The following is a 20,518-nucleotide window of genomic DNA, read 5'->3' as shown; positions in this document are numbered from 1 at the left end:
CTCACACCATTTCTGATCTGTCATCATAATATGACAACAAAAATAAAATACTGTACATCAACAATAAAAAGTCTGAATATTGTTGCAGTTACACTTTTTTGACAGTTTAATAAGAAATTTTGGCGGATGTTTCTTTGATTGGTCGATAATATTTTAAATGATTTCTATTTTTTTTTCTTCAAATATCGGTTCGGTTTTATGGTGAAGGCAAACATTCAACGTTTCTGAATTGCCAGTGCAGCACTGTTATTTTATTTTACAAATTAAAGTACAGTATACATTACAGCAGAGAAATCACCTACAAAGGTCGCTGAAGACATCAAAAGTGCTTTAAACGTGCTTGGAATTGTTGTAGTGTTGTTGGAATTTTTTTGGTCAGTGGTAACAATTCACATCCAGGGAGCATTGATTGAAGACTCCTTCTGCACCTGCTGAGGATGTGAAATTTAAAAAAAAAAAGCACATTTTATACATTTCAGGTTCATATGGATACTGAAATGTTAATTTACTTTTGAATGAAATGTCAAAAGTGTGATATGTATTTATTCATTGAGTGGGAGGTATTTCAATCATCTATGCCAGGTGTTAGACCTGGATTTGGATTCATTGATTATAGATTATGTGCCATAAAAATAAAAATCAAAGAAAAAAATAAAACATGAAGTGCTTCAATGCAAGCTCTAGACTGGACAAAGCTCTTGACATTTTACACTTTAGAAGAGAAATGAGGAATTCAAAGGTGAAATCAGCTTTGTTGACCCAAATTTGAGCCAGTTCGCTGGGCTTCCTTAAGAAGCCAGAAATAAATTGATATTCAACCACTATTTTGGGGGCTGGGAGTGGGGGGGTTGCAAGTAAATCTCTGCAGTTTGACATCCTATCAAAAAAATAATTTGCGTCATATTACTAAAGCGGCGTAAAGCCTGCACTGAGTGTTGGTGTAATCAATCTTTTCAACACAATGTACTGAGAATGAACACATAAGATAAGACAAGCACATTACCTTGTTCAGCTCTGGAAAAAGTTCCTGAATAGCAATATCCAGAAGTACATAGGTCAGCTGAGGATGGCAAAAATAAAAAATATGAGAAACACTGAAGATGATGACCTTAATACGTATCACGTCAAACAACTCGCACTCTGAAGATGACAATTGATGGGAGATAGAACAGAAGGGTGTTTTCTTAGTGCTTTGTCACGTTATGGCATCTGGTAGGTATTGACGCAATTAATAAGTTGTTGTTTATTGTATACTGTCATAAAATGTTCTCCCTCAGTTCTGTAGTCATTATTACATCGGTACATCACTTGCATATCACTGGTACCTTTCAATGGTGGGTAAACAAACGTTTGATTTTCAAAACACAGAGAATAGCTAACTATTCTCTGTGTTTTGAAAATTCATTCCTAGATCAACAACTAAAATGTCAAATATATCAAATTGTTTATTTCAGTTCTAAAATAATAAAACACTCATGGTTGTATTTTATTGGGTATAATTTGTTTCCAAATAATTAAATAATATACATTTGAAACGTGTCAATATAAGTACATTGACTATTTTTTAATCAACAGAAAATGTTGAACGCATATGTAAAACTGTTTACGAGTTTTATTTTATTACAACAAACTGACAAAGTATTTAATGTGTTAAATTAGAACTCTTGATATGGTCAGTGCTTGGCGGCCCGGATTAAAGAACAGAACGGCCCGTGTGGGCCGCGGGCCATACTTGGCTTCCCCCTGCTTAAATGCTGACTAAGCTAAACTCCGACAGTCTGCAATGATGGCTCCCACTGGGCCACTTTTGACGACACTTTCATTTCCAAGCTTTGTTGAACCTTTGAGGCACAGTTTTCTAAAGCCGTTTGGTTGAACTTGTGTGTTCAACATCGTAGTTTCCGCTGCAATATGATTCTTATGGTTTCCTCCATTACATGCAGACATTCCATTCTATTGAAACACATTCACATTGACGCCATAGCACAGTTATTTGCCACAGCTAAGTGAAGTCCATTTTTAACCTTGACAGGACAGGCTATTAAGTGGTGGAGTAGGCGGTCGAAGAGGACGTGAGCCATGCATGCAACGGCGTGGGCGAGTGCTGTTACCTGCTTGTTGACAACTGGCTGCTGCAGCCCATCAAAGAGGAGACATACGCCTTCATACTTAGCCTCTTCGCCGATACATTTCCCCAGAAGGTCTGCAGATAAACGCTTTTTGAATTGGCAGCCACCGTTTTAAACATCTTTGTGTCTAGTGAGGGGGGGAAAACGCTGACAGGAAATTACCGGGAATGTATCTCATCATCTCGGAAAATGTCCTTTTTGCTCTCCTCTGCTTATCTTGAGCTGAGCGAGGTGGACTGCTCTCACAAAAAACAGCATCTAAGGGAGCAACCAGATATTTTCCTGTGATGTTTTTTTTTACTTTTTTTTTATGTGTACACATAATATCAGGGGTCACCAGCCTTTTTGAAACTGGGACTTACTTCTTGGGTACTGATTACTGTAAAGCAAGGAAATACCACTTTGACTCACAATTCTGAAATCACAATCAGTGTTTACATTTTTAAATTATTATTCCTACAACATTACTCAGAAATAATGTCCCATTTTCACTAAACACCAACTATCTTAGTTAAAGCTGTTCTCGTGTGTCTTCTGCAGGTGGCAGAGGAGGGCTTTCCTCCAGCATGCCCACCTGCTGCCAATGTGTTAATCAAGTTAGCCATGTATTTAAGGACTTCCTAAGCGCCAAGTCTATGTCGGATTATTGACCTCATTTGCTGCTCATGATCAAGTGTTTTCTAGAGCTCTCAAGCTCGTTTCATTGTCATTTTTTTGCTCTCGAGTCTCTCGCTTGTTCCAGACTTGGTATTTAAAAAAATGACATAAGCTCAAACTAGGATGCTGAAGACATACAGTATCAGATGACAATGCATCGCACCTCTCAGCAGGGTGATGAGTGAGATGAGGCGGTGCTCTTCCACGACCTGGTTCAGCTTTTGTTGAAGGTAGTAATCAGTATAGGCCTCAAGTGTGTTCTTGAACAGGATCCTTCCACCCATCAACAGGTGGTGCAACCAGTCAGGAATGTGAAAGACAACTCGGCCTGACGAGCAACGGGATAGTACAAGTAAGGCCTTTGTAATTTGACAACCTGCTGATTTATAGACATCATGTAAAAAATGAATTGTTGCTTGTACACTGTGTCCCATTTGTTCGTTTGATGAAATATGACATCGTTACACGTGGATGGTGGCGATCAATATACTTACCGACATACATTAAATAGTCGTACACCCCTTCCACAGTGAGGATTTCCATGAAGTAGTTCTGGTTGTGTCTCTTTTCTACCACATCGGACCGGTTGGCATTGTTTTTGAAGAGGTCATTGAAGAGCTAAACAAAAATGTACATGGGGCTTCTGTATCATTCACGTGGCTTCAATTGAACATTCTTCGCGTAAAATTCCCTTCTAGTTTAATGCTTAGATATTTTCCGGCAAGTCTTCTTTTAGTTTGCCCCCACAAATGCAAAAACAGGTCACGTCAAAGCACATAGTAACAATGAAAGTACACTTCGTGAATTGTCAAAGCATATTATTTATCAATCAATTAAAATATCGATCCAATTCAAATAAACAGATTTCATTTCCAGACTCGGGAGCCCAAAATCCGAGAGAGATTTTTTTTTCCTCTCGCAGGTCTAAGGGGGAGGAGGGTGGTACAAGTTGATTGAATTGTCATTTGAAAACTGCATTTTGTATTTCCTTCCTCTGAGAGATATTAAAATTGGCTTGATGATTTGATAACTTTGTGGGTGAAAGATATGCAAAAAAAACTGAAATCATTGGGCGGGGGGAAAATACTTTTTCACAGCAGTGTATGTACCTACTGTCATCTAGTGGAAGAGCATTTGATTGTTCTGCTAGTTATTATGTGGTTGGCATAGATAAATTCACCCGCCAAAAAAACGTTTTATAAAGAAAATAAATAATTGTCCATCCAAATAAATAACATTGGAAAATTTCGACGACACGCCTGATGATCTCTCACAGCCCACCGGTTGGGAATCACTGCCTTAAAAAGTGGGAGGCAAATAAACAAACTGTTCTAACAACTACAACATTCACCTACTTTGTATATTAAACCCATCAAATTAAAAGTGAAAGTCTCCAGTTCAAGCAAATCTTGTTTGTTTCACGTCAAATCTGGAGTTTGGAGTTAAAGAGATGAGAATTGTATCAATGTCCCAATACGTAGGGACCTGACTGTAAAGTAAGTCAAGCACTTATTCAAAGACTGTGGTGTCCTCTCTCAAAGCATTTTGATTCCACCTGAAGTATCGGATGAAAGAGAAAACAAAAAGCCAAACCTTTTTATCATTTTCTGAAGTGGGGCTCAGGATGGTGAGCTCAGGGCGGCTGGGTTTGGGTTTGGGTGACTCACAAGAGTTGAAATAGGACTGGATGAACGGCTCGAGATGCTGTCCTTTCTGATGGAGAAAAAGCACAGTTACAAAATGAAAGTACAACTCCTCATACTGGTAACTTGTCATGCTTTGACTGGTGCCTTGAAGATGTTTGAGAGTTGATTTTTTTTTTAAGTTCAATATTGATTTATTTCCTTTTCCACATTTATGAGCGACAAAATTCCCAGCAGCAGCCCGCATGCGTTGGAGCTTCGTCTTAATGGTGCTAATTAATCAAATACATCTGAAGTCGAAACTGATTTTTAAAAATTAGTCAGACCAACGGAGAAGGAGTTAAGGGGTGGGGGCCTCGAGGCGCATACTCCAAACATATGAGAAGCCAATCATGGGCCAACTTTATTACTTGTTCTTGGCAACTTGAAACCTTAAAGATAAATATGAACTCCTCTTTATAAACACAGACCGTGCTCAAACATACACAGTGTAAATTCAATGACGAAAAGGGCAAAGAGTGAGTTTAAAAGCTATGGGTGAAATAATCGTGGCGTTTCCGTTTAATCAGATCATACAGATTACACATACAGGAATTAGAAAGTGTTTTGCAGTATGCACGTTTCTTAAACATTGTTTATAAACTCTGTTGCACTGTGAGATTCCTTTGAAATGTAAAATCCATCCAAAAAATGTTTTAGTATTGTTGTCATTGTTATTATATGCATGAATTAATATCCTAGGGGTCAAATATAAACATGGACCAAAAATACGAGACTGCCATGCTTTCTTCAATGTCTTGATGTTTTTTTTAAATGTCTGGTGCCACTAAAAGTGTATCAAGTCACTAACTTACAAAAGAAAACGCAGAATGCCTGCAAGCACTAGTTTTGCCAGTACAATGACCTTGTGAAGTGATTTTGGCTATTTTCTAAAGAAATTTGGAAAATGTCTCAATCAGCGCTTGATTTCAACTCTTACGAGCTGGTCTTGATGTCATTAATATATTGGACCAAATAAACGCACTCGCCATTTAAAATGAATAGGAAACTAAAGAAACAAGGGTGGTCTCTTTTTTTTCCCCCTTGGCTATATAACGTGACTGCAAATAAAATGAGCATAATGTTGTGATTAAAATGCATACACGCCATCCTTATTATCCATCCATCTTAGTTTGAAAAGCAATACTAGTACACCGTAAAGTACTACTTTGGGGATATTGTAACTTAAAGTTGAGCCCATTTTTGTCCTTCCATTTGGCTTGAAATTAGGCAGAGGGAGAAGTGCTTTTGTCGACAATATTCTCATCTAACTACCATTCTCCTTTTCAAGTCTCGTGAGAACAAATTGCACACAGGCATCACCACTAGGAATCACTCACCTCTTTTATCAGTTTGCTGGGGACGGACTTAATGATTTTCCCTGTAAAACATGCATAATTATTCTCTGTGATAAATGGTCATGTGCCGTGACGCTTTGCTCTGTCTAGGTCACAAATATCTGTCCGCCACGAGCCAAGGTCAGGCCAATCAAACACTCAGCGTTTCCAACACAGGGGCCTGCTCAAACATAATCTCTGTCGGTGGACTTTAGTCACATTCTCTTTCTTGTGTCCGCACACATAGTCTGAATAATACTGTACCGAGGTTCACATCAGGCAACATTTTGTCCAAGAACTGAGACTCCATGCTGTGCGGAGACAGGAAGTCAGCAAGAAGTTGGCTGTTGCTCAGCTCAGGGTGCTGGAGGAGTTTCTGTGCAATAAACATATTAAAGACAAACTTCAGTGAAAGCATGAGGAAAATTACACATTTTTTGGAAAATGATTGCTTCGTTCAAACCATTAGTGCGTGAGACACCAGAGGGCATTATTCCACTTTTTTTGTGGGTGCACAGGGGGTACGAGTTACGGGAAAGAGGAAAAGTGTGATGACAACCAGAAACAAAGCTATAAGAGAATGTAACAAAGTGTTTGGCGCCGCAGTGCAGTATCGCCAAAACAATTCAGCACAAACTACACACAGAAATGAAATATGGAAAGCAGATGTCCTTTTTAATATACCGGTACTCCATTTATTTTTGTGTCTGTCAGGCGTCTTTAAGGGGTGACTAGGTTGATTTCTTTGTTGCTTTATGACACTGTGGTTAAAATATCGTCACACAGCAAATTTCAAACATTTTCCGAGTAAATCCGCATGAGTTTGGATAACATTGGACATCACTGCCATGTGATTCAGCACATCACATGGCAGTGATGTTCCTTTTGTAATAAATGATTAAATAAATAAATATAGGTTCTGGCATTTGTGAGACAATGGCTCCAATAAAAGGCCACGAACTCGTCAGGGGTATACTTTTTTTCTCAATTGTTCTCAAATGATAAAATATGTTCTTGTACGGTAGTTTATGACTGTGAAAGTGCTTATTCTTCTGTGGACAAACTAGGGTTTCCATGTACATAGGAAAACACTTAAAAATTAAAACATTGTCACACGTTATCTGGATAAAAGTGGCGGTGCGCTCTAGCGGCTCAAAATTGACAATACTGCTGTCACAATGTCCACGGTGCTTCCCACTCAAATAAAATGAGAAAAGAGTGGAATGGTTTGGACCAAGCACATTCAGTTGTGTGGGTCATGGGAGGAAGTGGAATCACTGGAAATGGCTATGCTATACTTCTATGTCACTTTTTATACAATGTAGCTGCTATCTTTTCTTAGCTGTGTGTGTTTAATGCACAGCATGTTTGCATGCATGTTTGCAGTGTGGATTGAGAGGAAGAAATTTCATCTATGCTGCATGTCATACATAAAGCATATTTGACAATAAAGTTGACCTTGACCTTGACTGTTAGCCTGCCTTGCCAAAATTGATTTGAAAGATATAAGTATGGAATATTGCACGCCTTCATAGGGAGACATGCAAAAGCAAAGCATTTACTAGACACCGATATGATCCCAATTCAGCAGGTCTATGTGCTTCATGATGCTTTTTGGTCAGCTGATGGCCGAGACACCCACCTGAAGATATTCTTGAAACTCCTCTCTCTTGGATGTGAGAAACTCGTAATTTTTGGGGCCAATGATTCTCTTGGAAGGCAACTGTGCGTCAGGAAATGAACCTGTAGGTTTTGGATTGTGAGAGAGCTTTTTACTTCACTCCAACAGAAAGATGACAGTTATGAGTCCCTAAAATAGTCAATATAATGTCAATGTATTTGTTCTGGGGATTAACCAATATACAATATAATTTAGCCTAAGGGCCTATTCTTGATTTAAAAAAAAAAACCCTCACCAATGATGGGAATTGTTGTAGAAGCGATAAGTTGAAAATGTAAATACAGATTTATAGAAATGAAGTACTGAATACTTAGATTGATCTCTCTGCTACATTGTGAAATCATTGTTGATAATTATTGAGAATTAATGAGAAATCATGAACATGATCAATGTACAGTATTCACAGGTAATTAGCATAAAGTATTTGCAATGACATTTAATTAAAGATAATTCGAACAAATGTGTTGTTTCGATTATAATTTTCAACTAAATGAAAGCCCTTCCCATTTACTAGGAACCGAGAAGTAGCACTTTCAAAAAGTTGGTGAACCCAGATCGAGACAATGCATGATGCAACCCCACCCCCCCAAAAAAAATCAGATTTTTTTTTTAAACCTACCGTGGAATTCGGTTAGCTTTGACTCAAGAACATAGAATTCCAGATATCTCCTGTATACAGACCAGTGCTCAGTCTCGTGACCCACTGTGGTGAAACACAAAGACAAAAAAATAAGGGCCTGATTTATGAAAGGTTTACACAGGCCAAAACGGAAGCAAACTTGATAGCTCATGCGGTCAGACTTGAAAGCTGACCGACTGACCAGGTCCGCCCATGATTGCGTTGTCCAAACATGTGAAATTGCCAGGCAGTTCATTTTGTACATTCTGGGAGGATACAGTCGAAGTCAAACGATTTTGAAAACAATCGATTGCAATTTTTTTTCCTCTCCGTTGCGTCTGAAATTTATTTTTGAGATTATTTTTTTCACGGTCCTTTATTATTTTACATTTATCAACAAATGAGCAATAAATCCATCTGTATTTTAATAAACATTAACAAATCGATTTTATATTAATTAACCGACTGGAAAAATTGGCTAGATAATACGTTCCAATATAAAATAATTGCCTCTTTCGTGCGGAGGTCCTGTTCCAGACATGGAGGCATAAAAAGCAGGACTACAGACGATGACATTCAATTAGGCCTGAGAGACTAAATGTAAATTGGTATCTGCTATTTAGTGAGTCGGGCTACAGGACTTCAACAAGCTACAAAATCTTGGACAGTTTGAAACTAAAAGGAGTTGTCTCCCTCGCCTTTGCAGCTGTCACAGCATAACATTTTTCTCAGAAGACTTTTTACAAGATATTGGGAATTGGCATGTAGGAATCATTGGCCAGTCGCCCAGGGGCGCATTTGTGAAGTGAGTGATCACGGCTCTTCGATGGGAGCACCTGCTAGCTCTTCGTGTTTTTTCTGGTTTATCCATGTTTAAAATTAAGAATGCTTTTAGGATCATGATGGGCTTTTCCTAAAGTGCATTCACAAAACTAGAAATCGACAAAATGTTTTTTTAAAAATGAAGCAATCCAATTCAGTAGTTAAGCTCCATGCTAACCGGGAGGGCCTGCCAGTCATTAAGAGGTCCATATGAGTTAAGTTAGTAACAATCCAAAACAAGACGGCCAAGGTATCTCAGTCAAATGTCACAGGTACAAAAGTATCACTTGTGGCCACAACATTTGTCTCATTTTCTCATCTGTTGTCCACTCTACCTTACCCGCTTTGCGGTCATTCCGCTCCACATCAATGCAGAACACCGGAACCCTCTCCCTCTTCACATCATCATCATAGAAATCAATATAAGGGATGGTGATGCTCCAGGCGGAGAGATTCCGTGGAGTGCTGGGGGTGGAGGCCGCTTCTATGGGGGAGTCATCCTCCAGCACCATCATGGCTTCCTCCACCTAGAATGTAAGGAAGTGAGAGAAGTTATAGTCACATACACAGTCTGCCAATTTGCGTTTTTTATGTCGTCACGAAAAATATCAAGAATAGAATTTACGCTGATTTCTACCTCATATAGCATTATTTGAACTCATTTGCTTCACTTTCTGTTTAAATAAAAACAAATGACTTTTCAATGTGTTCATAATTAATCACTGAACAGTGTAGAACCTTATGGCAAAGGAAACCTCAAAGAAACAGAACAGCAGTGAAGAAAGATAAAGCTTCTGCAGCACATTAGTGTACGCTGAGAGATCATTCCAGTCGCTGTGTCGTGGGAAATTATGTATTCATGTACTGCAAATAATGTGTCTTTGTGAATCTATCTATGCCAGCAACATATTATGACATGCAGAACGACTAAATAAAAACTTGTGAATACACCTTCTGCCACAACAGAATAATGTATTCAATTTAACAAGCCCGATTTCAAACTAAGTACATTTGTGAGTAAATCCAGACAGGATCATTATTATTGCAGCACACTATATTTATGTTTTGTGACATTTTCATTTGTCGGTGTGCAGTAACAGTTTGCCAAAGAAAAATGTGCTTTGGGCCAAAACTTTGGGCTGATGTTTGTAAACAATAGGGAACGATCAATCAAGAGCTCACTTTCCTGACTCACTGACGCCCTCGTATGGTATCTTTTATGACAGTGCAGAACAGTACTAGTGAGATGTGTTGTTTTGTGTTAAAGGAACGTGCTGTAAGCAATACTTAACTACAAGAGTAATAAATACATACATAAACATTACATGAGCACAATACATACCCCACGTTTGTGACAATAACCCAGAATAGGGATGAGTTGGAATACATTTTCTTTAATTTATTTAAAATTATGCAAAGATGAGTGTGTGGGTATGTTTGTCTTTGCCTGACCAAATCGTCCTCTCCCTCGACAAGACCACAGGCTGGCAGCATGGCTCCCTCCATGGTTGTGCTCTTGAAAACACCCTTGATCTTGCTGCCAATGCGGCTGATCCCAAAGGACTCTCCTCTCTTTGACGTGTTCCTGCAGGCCAAAGAGGAAGGGGGCTTATTAGACTGTGCTTAATTGAAGAGATGTGCTTGACTTCAGGGAAGAAAAAAAAAAGCACAGACAGCTTAACAAAATGACAGGGAAGGAATTGTAGCGCATAGCAAGGGCGGGGAGTACCAGCACACTGCAATGTATCATCACAGCACATCAGGAGGAAAAAAGCTGAGGAAGCCAAACCAAAGTCGGAGCACATTCACGGAATGAAATGTCTCAATCGGTTACCATGGGAATGAAAGCAAATAAAGCAGACAATGATTTCATGAGCAGATGTTTGATATTGACTGGAAAACAGCAAACAGGCGCTAACTGATTGCCGACAAAGAGCTGACAAACATAAATGAGATCTTTAAGTCCGGCTACGTCTGACATCTGGAAAGGATTATGATCTTATCATCTAAATCACTGGACACCTTGCTGTAAGCAATACTTGTTACAAAAATTCTGACTGGTAGGGAAATGACAAGGACATTTTGTCCTCGATTTGATCTTTAAATATACTTCAAACGTCAATCAAAGTATGGTTGAAATGGCACAAGAAAATGTGAAGAGGATCCAAAATATGTACGCAACAAGCACCAACTGATCTGACCTTTCATCTCCACTAAATCTAAATCAGAACCTGAGCTCCCTCAAACAACTCAGGTTGTGACATTTGGCTACCATCATACTAACGTCCGGGTCATTTTTTTTTCCATCAACAGAGTTCTTGCGTGCTTTGACAGAACAGTAATGATTTTTCCAGGTTGAAAATGTTTGAAGGCGGTGCCCGGCAGAGCGTTGGAAAGGAAAACACTCAGAAAAAGCTGACAAGAGGTTGGCTATCTTTTCAAAACGCAACAAGGTTCTTGCAAAGCACAATAAACCCCAAACATTTCAAGAATATCACTTCCAATTTGTGACCGGCAAAGTGGTGAAAAGAACCCAAATACAGAACACACAAGTCTCCTGACACAGAGTCGACTTATTGTTTCATTTAGACAAACAATGACCATATCGTCAACAGCCTTTAATAACGGCTTGAGCCATTATAACCTTTTTTGGGTTTTTCAGAAAACATGAAAAACTGAAGCGGCACTGGTTAGCGCGTCGGCCTCACAGCGCAGAAGTGCAGGGTTTGATTCCGGATGTTCTCAATGTGCGTGCGTGAGTTTTCTCTGGGTACTTCGTTTGCCTCCCACATTTCAAAACATGCATGGCAGGCTAATGGAACACGCTAAATTGTCCCTAGGTGTGATTGTGAGTGTGAATGGTTGTCGTCTCTGTGCGCCTTGCGATTGGCTGGCAACCGGTTCAGAGCGTCCCCCCGCCTACTGCCCGAAGACTTCTGGGATAGGCTCCAGCACGCCCGCCAACCACATGAGGATAAGTGGATTAGAAAAAGGATGGCTGGATGGATGAAAAACTAAACCTACTGATCACATATACTAATAATTTTGTTTCAGGGGTAGAATTGAATGATTGATTAAACTCCAGATGTTGTCACTGTCAGCAGAGGTGCCCAGCATTAGGATACAAATCTTTAACTCATTCACTCCCAAAGACGTTTTTAAACGTCTTTTCAGACTTGGTCCAGAATTGGCTGGTACTGAATGAGTTAATGTTAAAATATGACTTACGGCATTTTTTAAGAAGGTACCGATATTCAAGTTGTATGCGCAGAACAGACATGTTACTTTACAGGTGCTGTTTGAGGCGTTAACATGGTGGTTGATCAGAATACATTGGTAGTAAGAACACAAACAAAAAGGAGGTTGGCTGCATGCTGCTTTTTGGGTTGGGGTGGCATTGGGGGGTGGGGTTGCTACACTGGGATGGCAAAATGGACAGCAGGACATCACACTGAACTACAGTTGGAGGAATGGATGGACCCCAACTTACTTGGGTGATAAGGAGTGGCGGTGGGATAGCGAGCCGTATGGAAAAGTTGTAAACGTGGGCTGGGCATGGAGGGAGTTAAAAGATGCAGGTGAAGAGCTGCCAGAGGCGGTGAACTGTGAGGACGGGGACTTGGGGCTCCAGTCCCAGGAACTATAAGCAGAACAGGGTTATGTCCCCAAGGACAAAAAGGAGGGAAGGGATGGATCATACCAAGGCAGGCAGCATGGCGATGACAGAATCAGGTTGGACACACACAGCGTGGTGTGGCGTGGCATGACAACAGGAGCCCATACAAATCGGCAATGGAATTATGTTAGGATGCACAGCCTGAGTGAGTGATGTTGTTAGTTGGATCTCCTTCATGCGTCTGTGTTCAAATGCAGTGTGAGTGTATCTTCTGCTTTGAAAACTGCCTTCGTAACAAAGTAGCAAACACAAACAAACAAGCAGCCGACATCCACGAGTTCCAAAGCCAGAATTTCTGAAATGAACAAACCAAAGTGAAAATCTCAAATGCTTACAAATAACCAAAAGTGACGTAGCATTTCCGATATTATGTTCCGTCACTTTTAGAGGACTATTAATTGTGGTTTATGATTGTGGTTGTAGTTTGTACAACTATACACCTCTCGCATTGTAATCATGCTGAGGAGTGTTACTATTTCTTTGGTTGTATCAGCTAAAAGGTGGGAAAATTATGCAATACTGAAAACGACAAGAACAAATGTATTCACAATTATTGAGCAGTAAATACATCGCCAGGGGTCAGTCAAAACAGCAATATTCATATCGCTGCATTTCTGACTATGTTTTGTATTCTCCTTCAATTATAAAGGTAACTAAGAATCCGGTGAGCGTAAAATTAAGTATGCCAAACTTTGCATACAACACAAATACAATAAATAAATAAATAAAACGTTTAAAAAGCAGCAGCACATATTTGATTTGATGAGCAAAAAAAAAAAATGTCATAACTGTATTGTCCTATTAATGCTGTTTGGCTTCCTCTTGTAAGGCTTAGTAATGACTGAATTGTTAAAAAGGCAGCATCCTCTTGCGTAGAAGAGTCAAGCGAGAATGGCGTGTCAGCCAGCCACTGTTCCCATCAGAACAGTAATGCCTCGTACTCACCGGATGTCATCCATACTGATGCTATTTCTGGAACAATATGCATAAGGAGTTAGTGGCAGGGCCTGCGGCCACATACACACCCTGCCTTATGACACATAGAAACCATCACTTAAGTCACTTTGCTGACTTGAATCACACGTTGCCATCTAAATTCCGTCGCATTCCATCTTTTCTTTAGGCTCACTCACTCACTCACAAACACACACACACACCTAACAAAATGACACCTACCTGCTCATTTTAGAATTCCTGGCAGGGGACTCAGCTCCCCTCAGAAGCTGGCGAAAGTACTACAGAAAGGTAAAAAAGAACCAGACAGTAAACACACGCATCATCAACTATCAGTGTAAAAATATAAGCCAGGAGCTCTGTGAGGCTTTGCACCTAGGGACCCATTACTCTTAAATACTGGAATAAATCTAGAGATGCAGAGTTGGTTTTGAGCAAACTCGTGCATAGAAATGCAGTCAGTATCATACATCACTTTATTTTGTAGCCGCTCTAGTCAAGCAAGACGGTGGCGTGCTGAGTACAATGGTTGCCCACTGCTCTACCTAACTGCGCCCATTGAAACAACCTGCGAGGGGTGAAATTGCTCTTGGCAGCTCGGCTTAATGCCAGTGTTGCCTCCTTGGCTACTCCTGTGGGACTCACCGTGATGACACTGAGGTTAGTGGCTGGGCACCAAACCATTGACTCAAATTCCCAATATCCCTAATTCCAGTATTTTCTGAGACCAATAGAACACAATTTTAAAAATCAGTATATTAGAAAGTGACTAGATATAGGGGTTCAATGTGTAATCGTCACCACTTAATGGGAGGTCAACAACTATTACCAATTTGTAACTTTTTGTGTACACGTCTGTGACTGAATGTTAATGAATAAAGATGCTCTAGATCTGTAATTTCAGTAGCAGCCATTTTCATACCCTTTTTTTTACCCAAGTCTTGAAAGAAATTTGAAAAAAAAAGTAGCAGGCATCAAATGTGTGGAGTCTGAAAAGGGATAAATATGTCCCTGGGAGCGAATGAGTTTTAAGTGTGCAAGGGTGATGTGATATGATTTGCTTCAATATGGGAATGATACGATTCATACACAGAAACAGTGAAGAAACAATTGTCAGTGATATGCGCAGGGGGAAGAAGATCCTCTAGCCAAAATTGGGCACCCATTGCCAGAATTCTGAATACAATTCAGAAAAAAAGCAGTAATGTAGTAAAGTTTTTTGGGGGGGTAGGGGGCGGGGGGCTGACACAATCAACACAGCCAATAAAAACCACGTGACATCACTCTGAGGGTGTGTATTTCCGGAAAGGCAGAGAGAGTGTGCGTCCCTCCCATTAGTTTCAGAATGCCGCCTATGTTATAAAGCAATCAGCAGCCCGCACTTGAATTTGTTTCCATCTATATTTCCTGACGCACTGAGGCCCGTCACACCTTTTGAATAACCGGATGCCGTATTTGAGCAACACTCTAAATTTCCCAATGGTCAGACTGAAGCAGTGCACACTCCGTGTGTATTTCCCCAACACAACCACAATGAGGAAACAGGGATTTGGGGTAAGAAAACAAGCTGTGCCGTTCTTGGTCTGGGTTTTTGTTTAAAAAAGTGACTGATACTCTTGAGTTTATATATTTTTTCTTCTTCTTGATGCATTTTTTGACGAGTACCTCTGATACGGCGGAGCGATTCAGACCAAAAACATACCTGTTCATCAGTCGAATATAATTTTGAACAGACTTTAATTTTCACAGACTTTTGTTGTCTCTGTCCCAGCTTTTTGGTAAAGTGTTGCAGGCATCAAATTGAAATTGTAATGTTCATTTGTTTGAAATTTAAATCCCTTGTCTTTGAAGCGTATTCTGTTGATTATAGGTTGAAAACATTTGCAAATCATATCCTGAATTTATTTACATTTTGACAGAGCATCATAACTTTACTGGAATTGATATTGGTAGTTTTACGTGTGTGCGGGTTTGCTTTTTGTTCTGAGTGCTAACCTCATCACTGTGGCAGAACATGGGCGTGAAAACGTTCTCCAGGAGAAAGAGGACATGCTCGTATGCTTCAAACAAGCATCTCATTGTCTGAAGTTTCACCACCTCCTCGTACGGGCCTTCGGCAACTGAGAAAGCGCAGACCATAAACCAATGAAGTTATACAAATCTCTTAAACAGGGTAAAAATGCAAATTGAAGGATGTCACACACTGTTGCGTATCTCCTCCACAATGAAGGGATCGAAGCGGATCTTGTCGACACTCTCGTCTAAACAGTAGGTCTCGTAGATCTTCTTCACCTCCTCGTGGAGCATAATTTTCTCAGAGTCGAGCAGCTCTGGGCACAGTATCCTGTCGTTGAACTCCTCTGGGACATGAAGAGTTGAAACAGCAACCGATGACGTCCAAGTATGCTGACAGAAGCAAATTTTAACAGGGTCGGACACACTCACCGACTGCAAGGCAGAACTGGAGCACGTGAACAGCTCCCTCTTGCTTCAAAAAGTTCATGAAGCGGAAGAGTAGGTCTTGCTGCTCTCGGATTTCTTTTAACTCAAGCTTTAGAACCTGACAAGTGATAAAAAAAAAAAGTTGAATTGAATGTTTGAAGTGTAATTCAAAGTGCTGTCTGTTGTCTTTGTCATGATACATAGTTGCAAAAGTGCTTACCGAAGGCTTTCTGCTACGGGGATCAGAGTATTTTTGAAGGAAAGGAACCGGCATTGAACTTGGCTCTGTGGCTTCTTCGGGCTTGTGGAAAGATATATTTTTTATCCAATTATTTACCTACATATTTGTTCTAATTAACGCTATTCTCCGAACTGGATGTTAACACACTCCAACGGTTACTTACCGGAGAATTGTCGATGAAGTGAAGAAGCAAATGATTTACTGTGTCCTGAAAAGCAAACCATTTGGCGCAAATGTCAAATACTGTAAGCACTCTGCTATGCTGATTATGTGGGCCTGTCAATCCAGTCTTGGGCTCAAGAATCAGTCCGAGTACACTCACGGGGTCAGCCAAGAAGTCCATTGATGGAAGAAAGACCGAACCAGCCAGAACTTCTCTTATCAGCAGAGTGAGAGATCTGATGGCATTTAAGGACCGCAAAATGAGATATTAAAAACTGCCCATTTTGAAAGTCAACATTGCTTGATCCTAACTTTTAGGTGGTGATGAAATGCAGTGAATGCATTTGGCGGCACACAGGTTACCTGCAGTCAGTCGCTTTAGGTGGCAAGATGTACGGAAAAAGCATCTCAGTCATCTTCCTCAAGTAGAGAAGCTCATCTCTGCGACCGCGGAGGGCTACATGAAGGTCAGGACCATACTCCTCCAGGGCAGCTTGTTGAAGATACTCAGCGCTCTTTACTGAAGAGCAGAGAAAAAACATTTAGCTTTTATATGAAGAATTTGGACATGCTGACCGTATCGACGGTACCTCTCTGCCGAGCTTTAGCAATAATTTCAATGTGCTTCATGGAAGCTTTCAGAAGCTTTCGTGTGATGAGGGATGCCACGTCAATCTGTGGACATAATCAATCGCCAGCCCCAAACCCCCCACAAAAATTTACAACGATGCATTCAAAATGTATTTGGGATTCCATTTTCCAGCTCAATTTATCACCTTCTGGATCCGGCGGACCAACACGGCAGCAAAAAAACGTAAAGTCACCCTCAGCTCATCAACAAATGCCTCATCATCTGTGACATCCCTGAAAAATAAGCATGATTACTCTTCTTTAATCTCCATCAATACCTACAAAATTTGTAGTCTACTGAGTGTCAGGGAGACAACCACAAACTAAGTCCTACCTATACCAAGGATACACAAAGTTTTCAAGAACCAGCTCCAGAATCTAGGTGAGATGAAAAAAAATGGATATAAAACATTTACAAACATTTGGTACGCTGAAAATGTATATACGTTATAATTATATACCGGTACTTATTTTACCTCGGAAAGAGAAGCATCCACCTTAGAGGAAACTTTCAAGTCAAGCCATGGTTGATAATTTTCCAGTAATAAAGTAGGTCTAATATAAACAAGGCAAAAATAGAAAAAAGAAAGACAAGGGGGGGGGCATTCAGTTTATTACAAAATTGATAGATGAAATGTCAAGGTTTGTAATGTCATGCAACATGTTTCACTAGGTTTCATTTGATTGTTTCATGTTAAGTCACTAGAATTGATCAATCAGAATATTCTCATGACTCATATTCTATTGACTTAAGTGCCGCATTCAGAATAACGTACACATTCAGTTTAGTTTCGAGACCGTAGGGACAGAACACTCTGACCAAAAAACGAGGAACCCCAAGCGCCACCATCCACGATACCGCCACAACAATCCCAATGTCAGCCTCCACTAGAGGGCGGTACAATTAAATGTTTTCGTGACGAAAACGTTTGACAAACAACCATGAATTTTACATTTGAGCAAGCGCATAATTATTCAAATAACTCATTACCACTTTTATATAAGTGACAGTGCAACATACTTGTGCTTCTCAAAGGCAATTTGAGCAGATAACTCACCTGTGTCTTTTGCACCTGATCTTGCCACAAACGGCACAACTGTGGCCAAGCGGAAACAACTCCTGCTGGTAGGACTGCAAGAGAATCAACACACACATACAGAAAAATCTATTCATGCATAAATGCAACTGCCTCCAAAATAAATAAGGTTAAACATGTGGATAAACATTGAATACTATTTTTGTATTTACCCAAAAAGTGGCCTCCACAAAGACACTGTCACTTAACCGTTACATCACTTTCACAAACTAAACCAGATACCTAAATTAATGCATTTTTAGTCCATAGAAAAATGAAATAAGAGATGGCAGGATCGATACCTTTAGCACAACAGACACCATTTGCATCACAGACATGGCACCTGTAAAGCTGAAGTTTAACCTGGAGATAACAGGAAGTGGCCATGTACGCAGCGAAGAGCATTTTGGGACACAAAATAAAAATAAATAACATGCAAATTTGGGAGAATATGCAAGACAGAGTACTTCAGTGTGGAGAACAAGCCAACCCCACACTGGAAGGGCTGAGATGAAATTCAAACCAGAAACAATTTCAAACGATGATACAAGCGTCGAACTTGTTCTGGGTGTTCTCTTAAACTTATTAATCAAATATGTCCAAGGGGGGGCGGCCCGGTAGTCCAGTGGTTAGCACGTCGGCTTCACAGTGCAGAGGTACCGGGTTCGATTCCAGCTCCGGCCTCCCTGTGTGGAGTTTGCATGTTCTCCCCGGGCCTGCGTGGGTTTTCTCCGGGTGCTCCGGTTTCCTCCCACATTCCAAAAACATGCGTGGCAGGCTGATTGAACACTCTAAATTGTCCCTAGGTGTGAGTGTGAGTGCGAATGGTTGTTCGTTTCTGTGTGTGCCCTGCGATTGGCTGGCAACCGATTCAGGGTGTCCCCCGCCTACTGCCCGAAGACAGCTGGGATAGGCTCCAGCACCCCCCGCGACCCTAGTGAGGATCAAGCGGCTCGGAAGATGAATGAATGAATGTCCAAGGGGGTCGTTGAAAACCCAAAATGGCATCCATTTTTCAAGATTGTTGCCAAAACACTCCAGAAATACCCGTTTAAAATGTAAATGGTGACGATGTATTTTAAATACATTTTATTGTATTTGTTTATGAATAGTATTTCTGTATTTTTAATGTATATGGATTTATTAAATATGTATCTTACCTTATTAATGGAAAAGTGGATCTACAAGTAATAATAATAATAATATATTTTACTTATAAGCGCCTTTCAAGACACCTAAGGACACTTTACAATCACACAAAACACAAAACAATACGGGTTCGATTTTAACTTTACCGGACCTAACAAAAACAAACTGCAATGAAACTATGGCTTTAAAATGCCAACCTTTCAAATCTTTGTATTTGTGAAAGTTCCTCTTCCCAAACACCCACAGGAATAAAAATATATGAACCAACACCAACAGAAATACAATTAGAAAAACTTGATGGATGGATAAACACAACAAAAGTAAAAAGGTGATTATGGAGGGTCATTTGGTGTCCTGAAAAATATCAGCCAACTTAGACTTTCAAGTGACCCCCTTTAACAAAAGGTGTCCAAAAAAAGCCTCTGGAGACTCTCATGCTGGTATCATAATGTGCACAGTTCCCTTCAAATTTTGCTCTTATTCGCTCCACTATTATTTGAATTAACGGGAATTAGATTGCAACGGTAATACTGTGACTGGTGAGTGTGGTACACTCGCACTAGAAATCCAATCACTTCTTGCTATCACTCATACACTGTACCTTGATCTTTGGCTTGATGTTGACCAGGATGTTTGGCAGCAGAGACTCCGGCCCCAGGGAGCAGTAGAATGTAACCACACCAGCAAGAAAGGACCAGACCACCATGATGATATGAATGTACCTAAAACAGGAATGCAAATTGGAAGCGTCCGGAGGAAACGGATGTAACTGTCGGAGTGACGCAAACCCACTCCGGTTACCTGTTTAACAGCACAGTGGACAGTAGCAGGACGAGTAGTAGGAAGCAGAATACGGGATACTGTCGACACAAATCTCTGAGGAGGTCCAATTTCATTTTTCGTCGTACGCGTTGCAAACAAACCCTGATGAATCCCATCTTTTCTTCGTCACGCATACAAACGTGCTGCTAAATGAGAATCGCATGCATCAAATTCACTCTTGTTAAGCTACCAAAATGTACCTTAACTTACAGATGTTACATCGTCTCCCAAAGGATAGGGATCGGCGTACACATTAAACCATGCCTTTTGTTTACCGTCCGAGCAAGCAATGTTGAGTTTCCAGTTACCACCATTCTGTGCTGTCACTTGAATCCGTTAAAAGGGCGTCATGATCGGTGGGGGTCTGCTCGCGCGTCGGCGTGATGTCACCTCCGCTCCGCAGGGGAAGGCGTTCGATGTACAGCACAGTACAGGCTTT

General features: G+C 40.4%; 1 protein-coding gene across 8 annotated transcripts; it reads right to left on the bottom strand.

Moving 5' to 3' along the window:
* Positions 1–221: 221 nt before the first annotated feature.
* On the bottom strand, positions 222–20,446 carry snx14 (sorting nexin 14). Of its 8 annotated transcripts, none has more exons than XM_052086738.1 (31): positions 20,290–20,446; positions 20,059–20,222; positions 19,859–19,979; positions 18,091–18,164; positions 17,509–17,587; positions 17,367–17,410; positions 17,179–17,266; positions 16,993–17,077; positions 16,766–16,922; positions 16,563–16,638; positions 16,404–16,448; positions 16,220–16,300; positions 16,003–16,117; positions 15,762–15,917; positions 15,553–15,677; positions 13,780–13,838; positions 13,549–13,575; positions 12,418–12,567; positions 10,380–10,512; positions 9,268–9,454; positions 8,106–8,189; positions 7,448–7,548; positions 6,070–6,181; positions 5,809–5,849; positions 4,380–4,499; positions 3,281–3,404; positions 2,950–3,114; positions 2,292–2,387; positions 2,112–2,203; positions 1,004–1,060; positions 222–431 (listed from the first exon to the last, which is right to left on the bottom strand). In XM_052086738.1, exons 2-31 carry the CDS (start codon positions 20,211–20,213, stop codon positions 390–392), a joined length of 2,991 nt encoding a protein of 996 aa, XP_051942698.1. In that variant the 5' UTR covers positions 20,214–20,222; positions 20,290–20,446; the 3' UTR covers positions 222–389. The 8 variants fall into 8 exon arrangements, with proteins under 8 accessions (XP_051942698.1, XP_051942699.1, XP_051942701.1 ...); XM_052086739.1 differs by having other exon boundaries at positions 222–428; XM_052086741.1 differs by lacking the exon at positions 12,418–12,567.
* Positions 20,447–20,518: the final 72 nt, after the last annotated feature.

This window comes from Hippocampus zosterae, chromosome 14, assembly GCF_025434085.1.
Source record: "Hippocampus zosterae strain Florida chromosome 14, ASM2543408v3, whole genome shotgun sequence".
Taxonomy (NCBI): Eukaryota; Metazoa; Chordata; class Actinopteri; order Syngnathiformes; family Syngnathidae; genus Hippocampus; species Hippocampus zosterae.
This window is presented reverse-complemented; position numbering and strand designations above follow the sequence as displayed.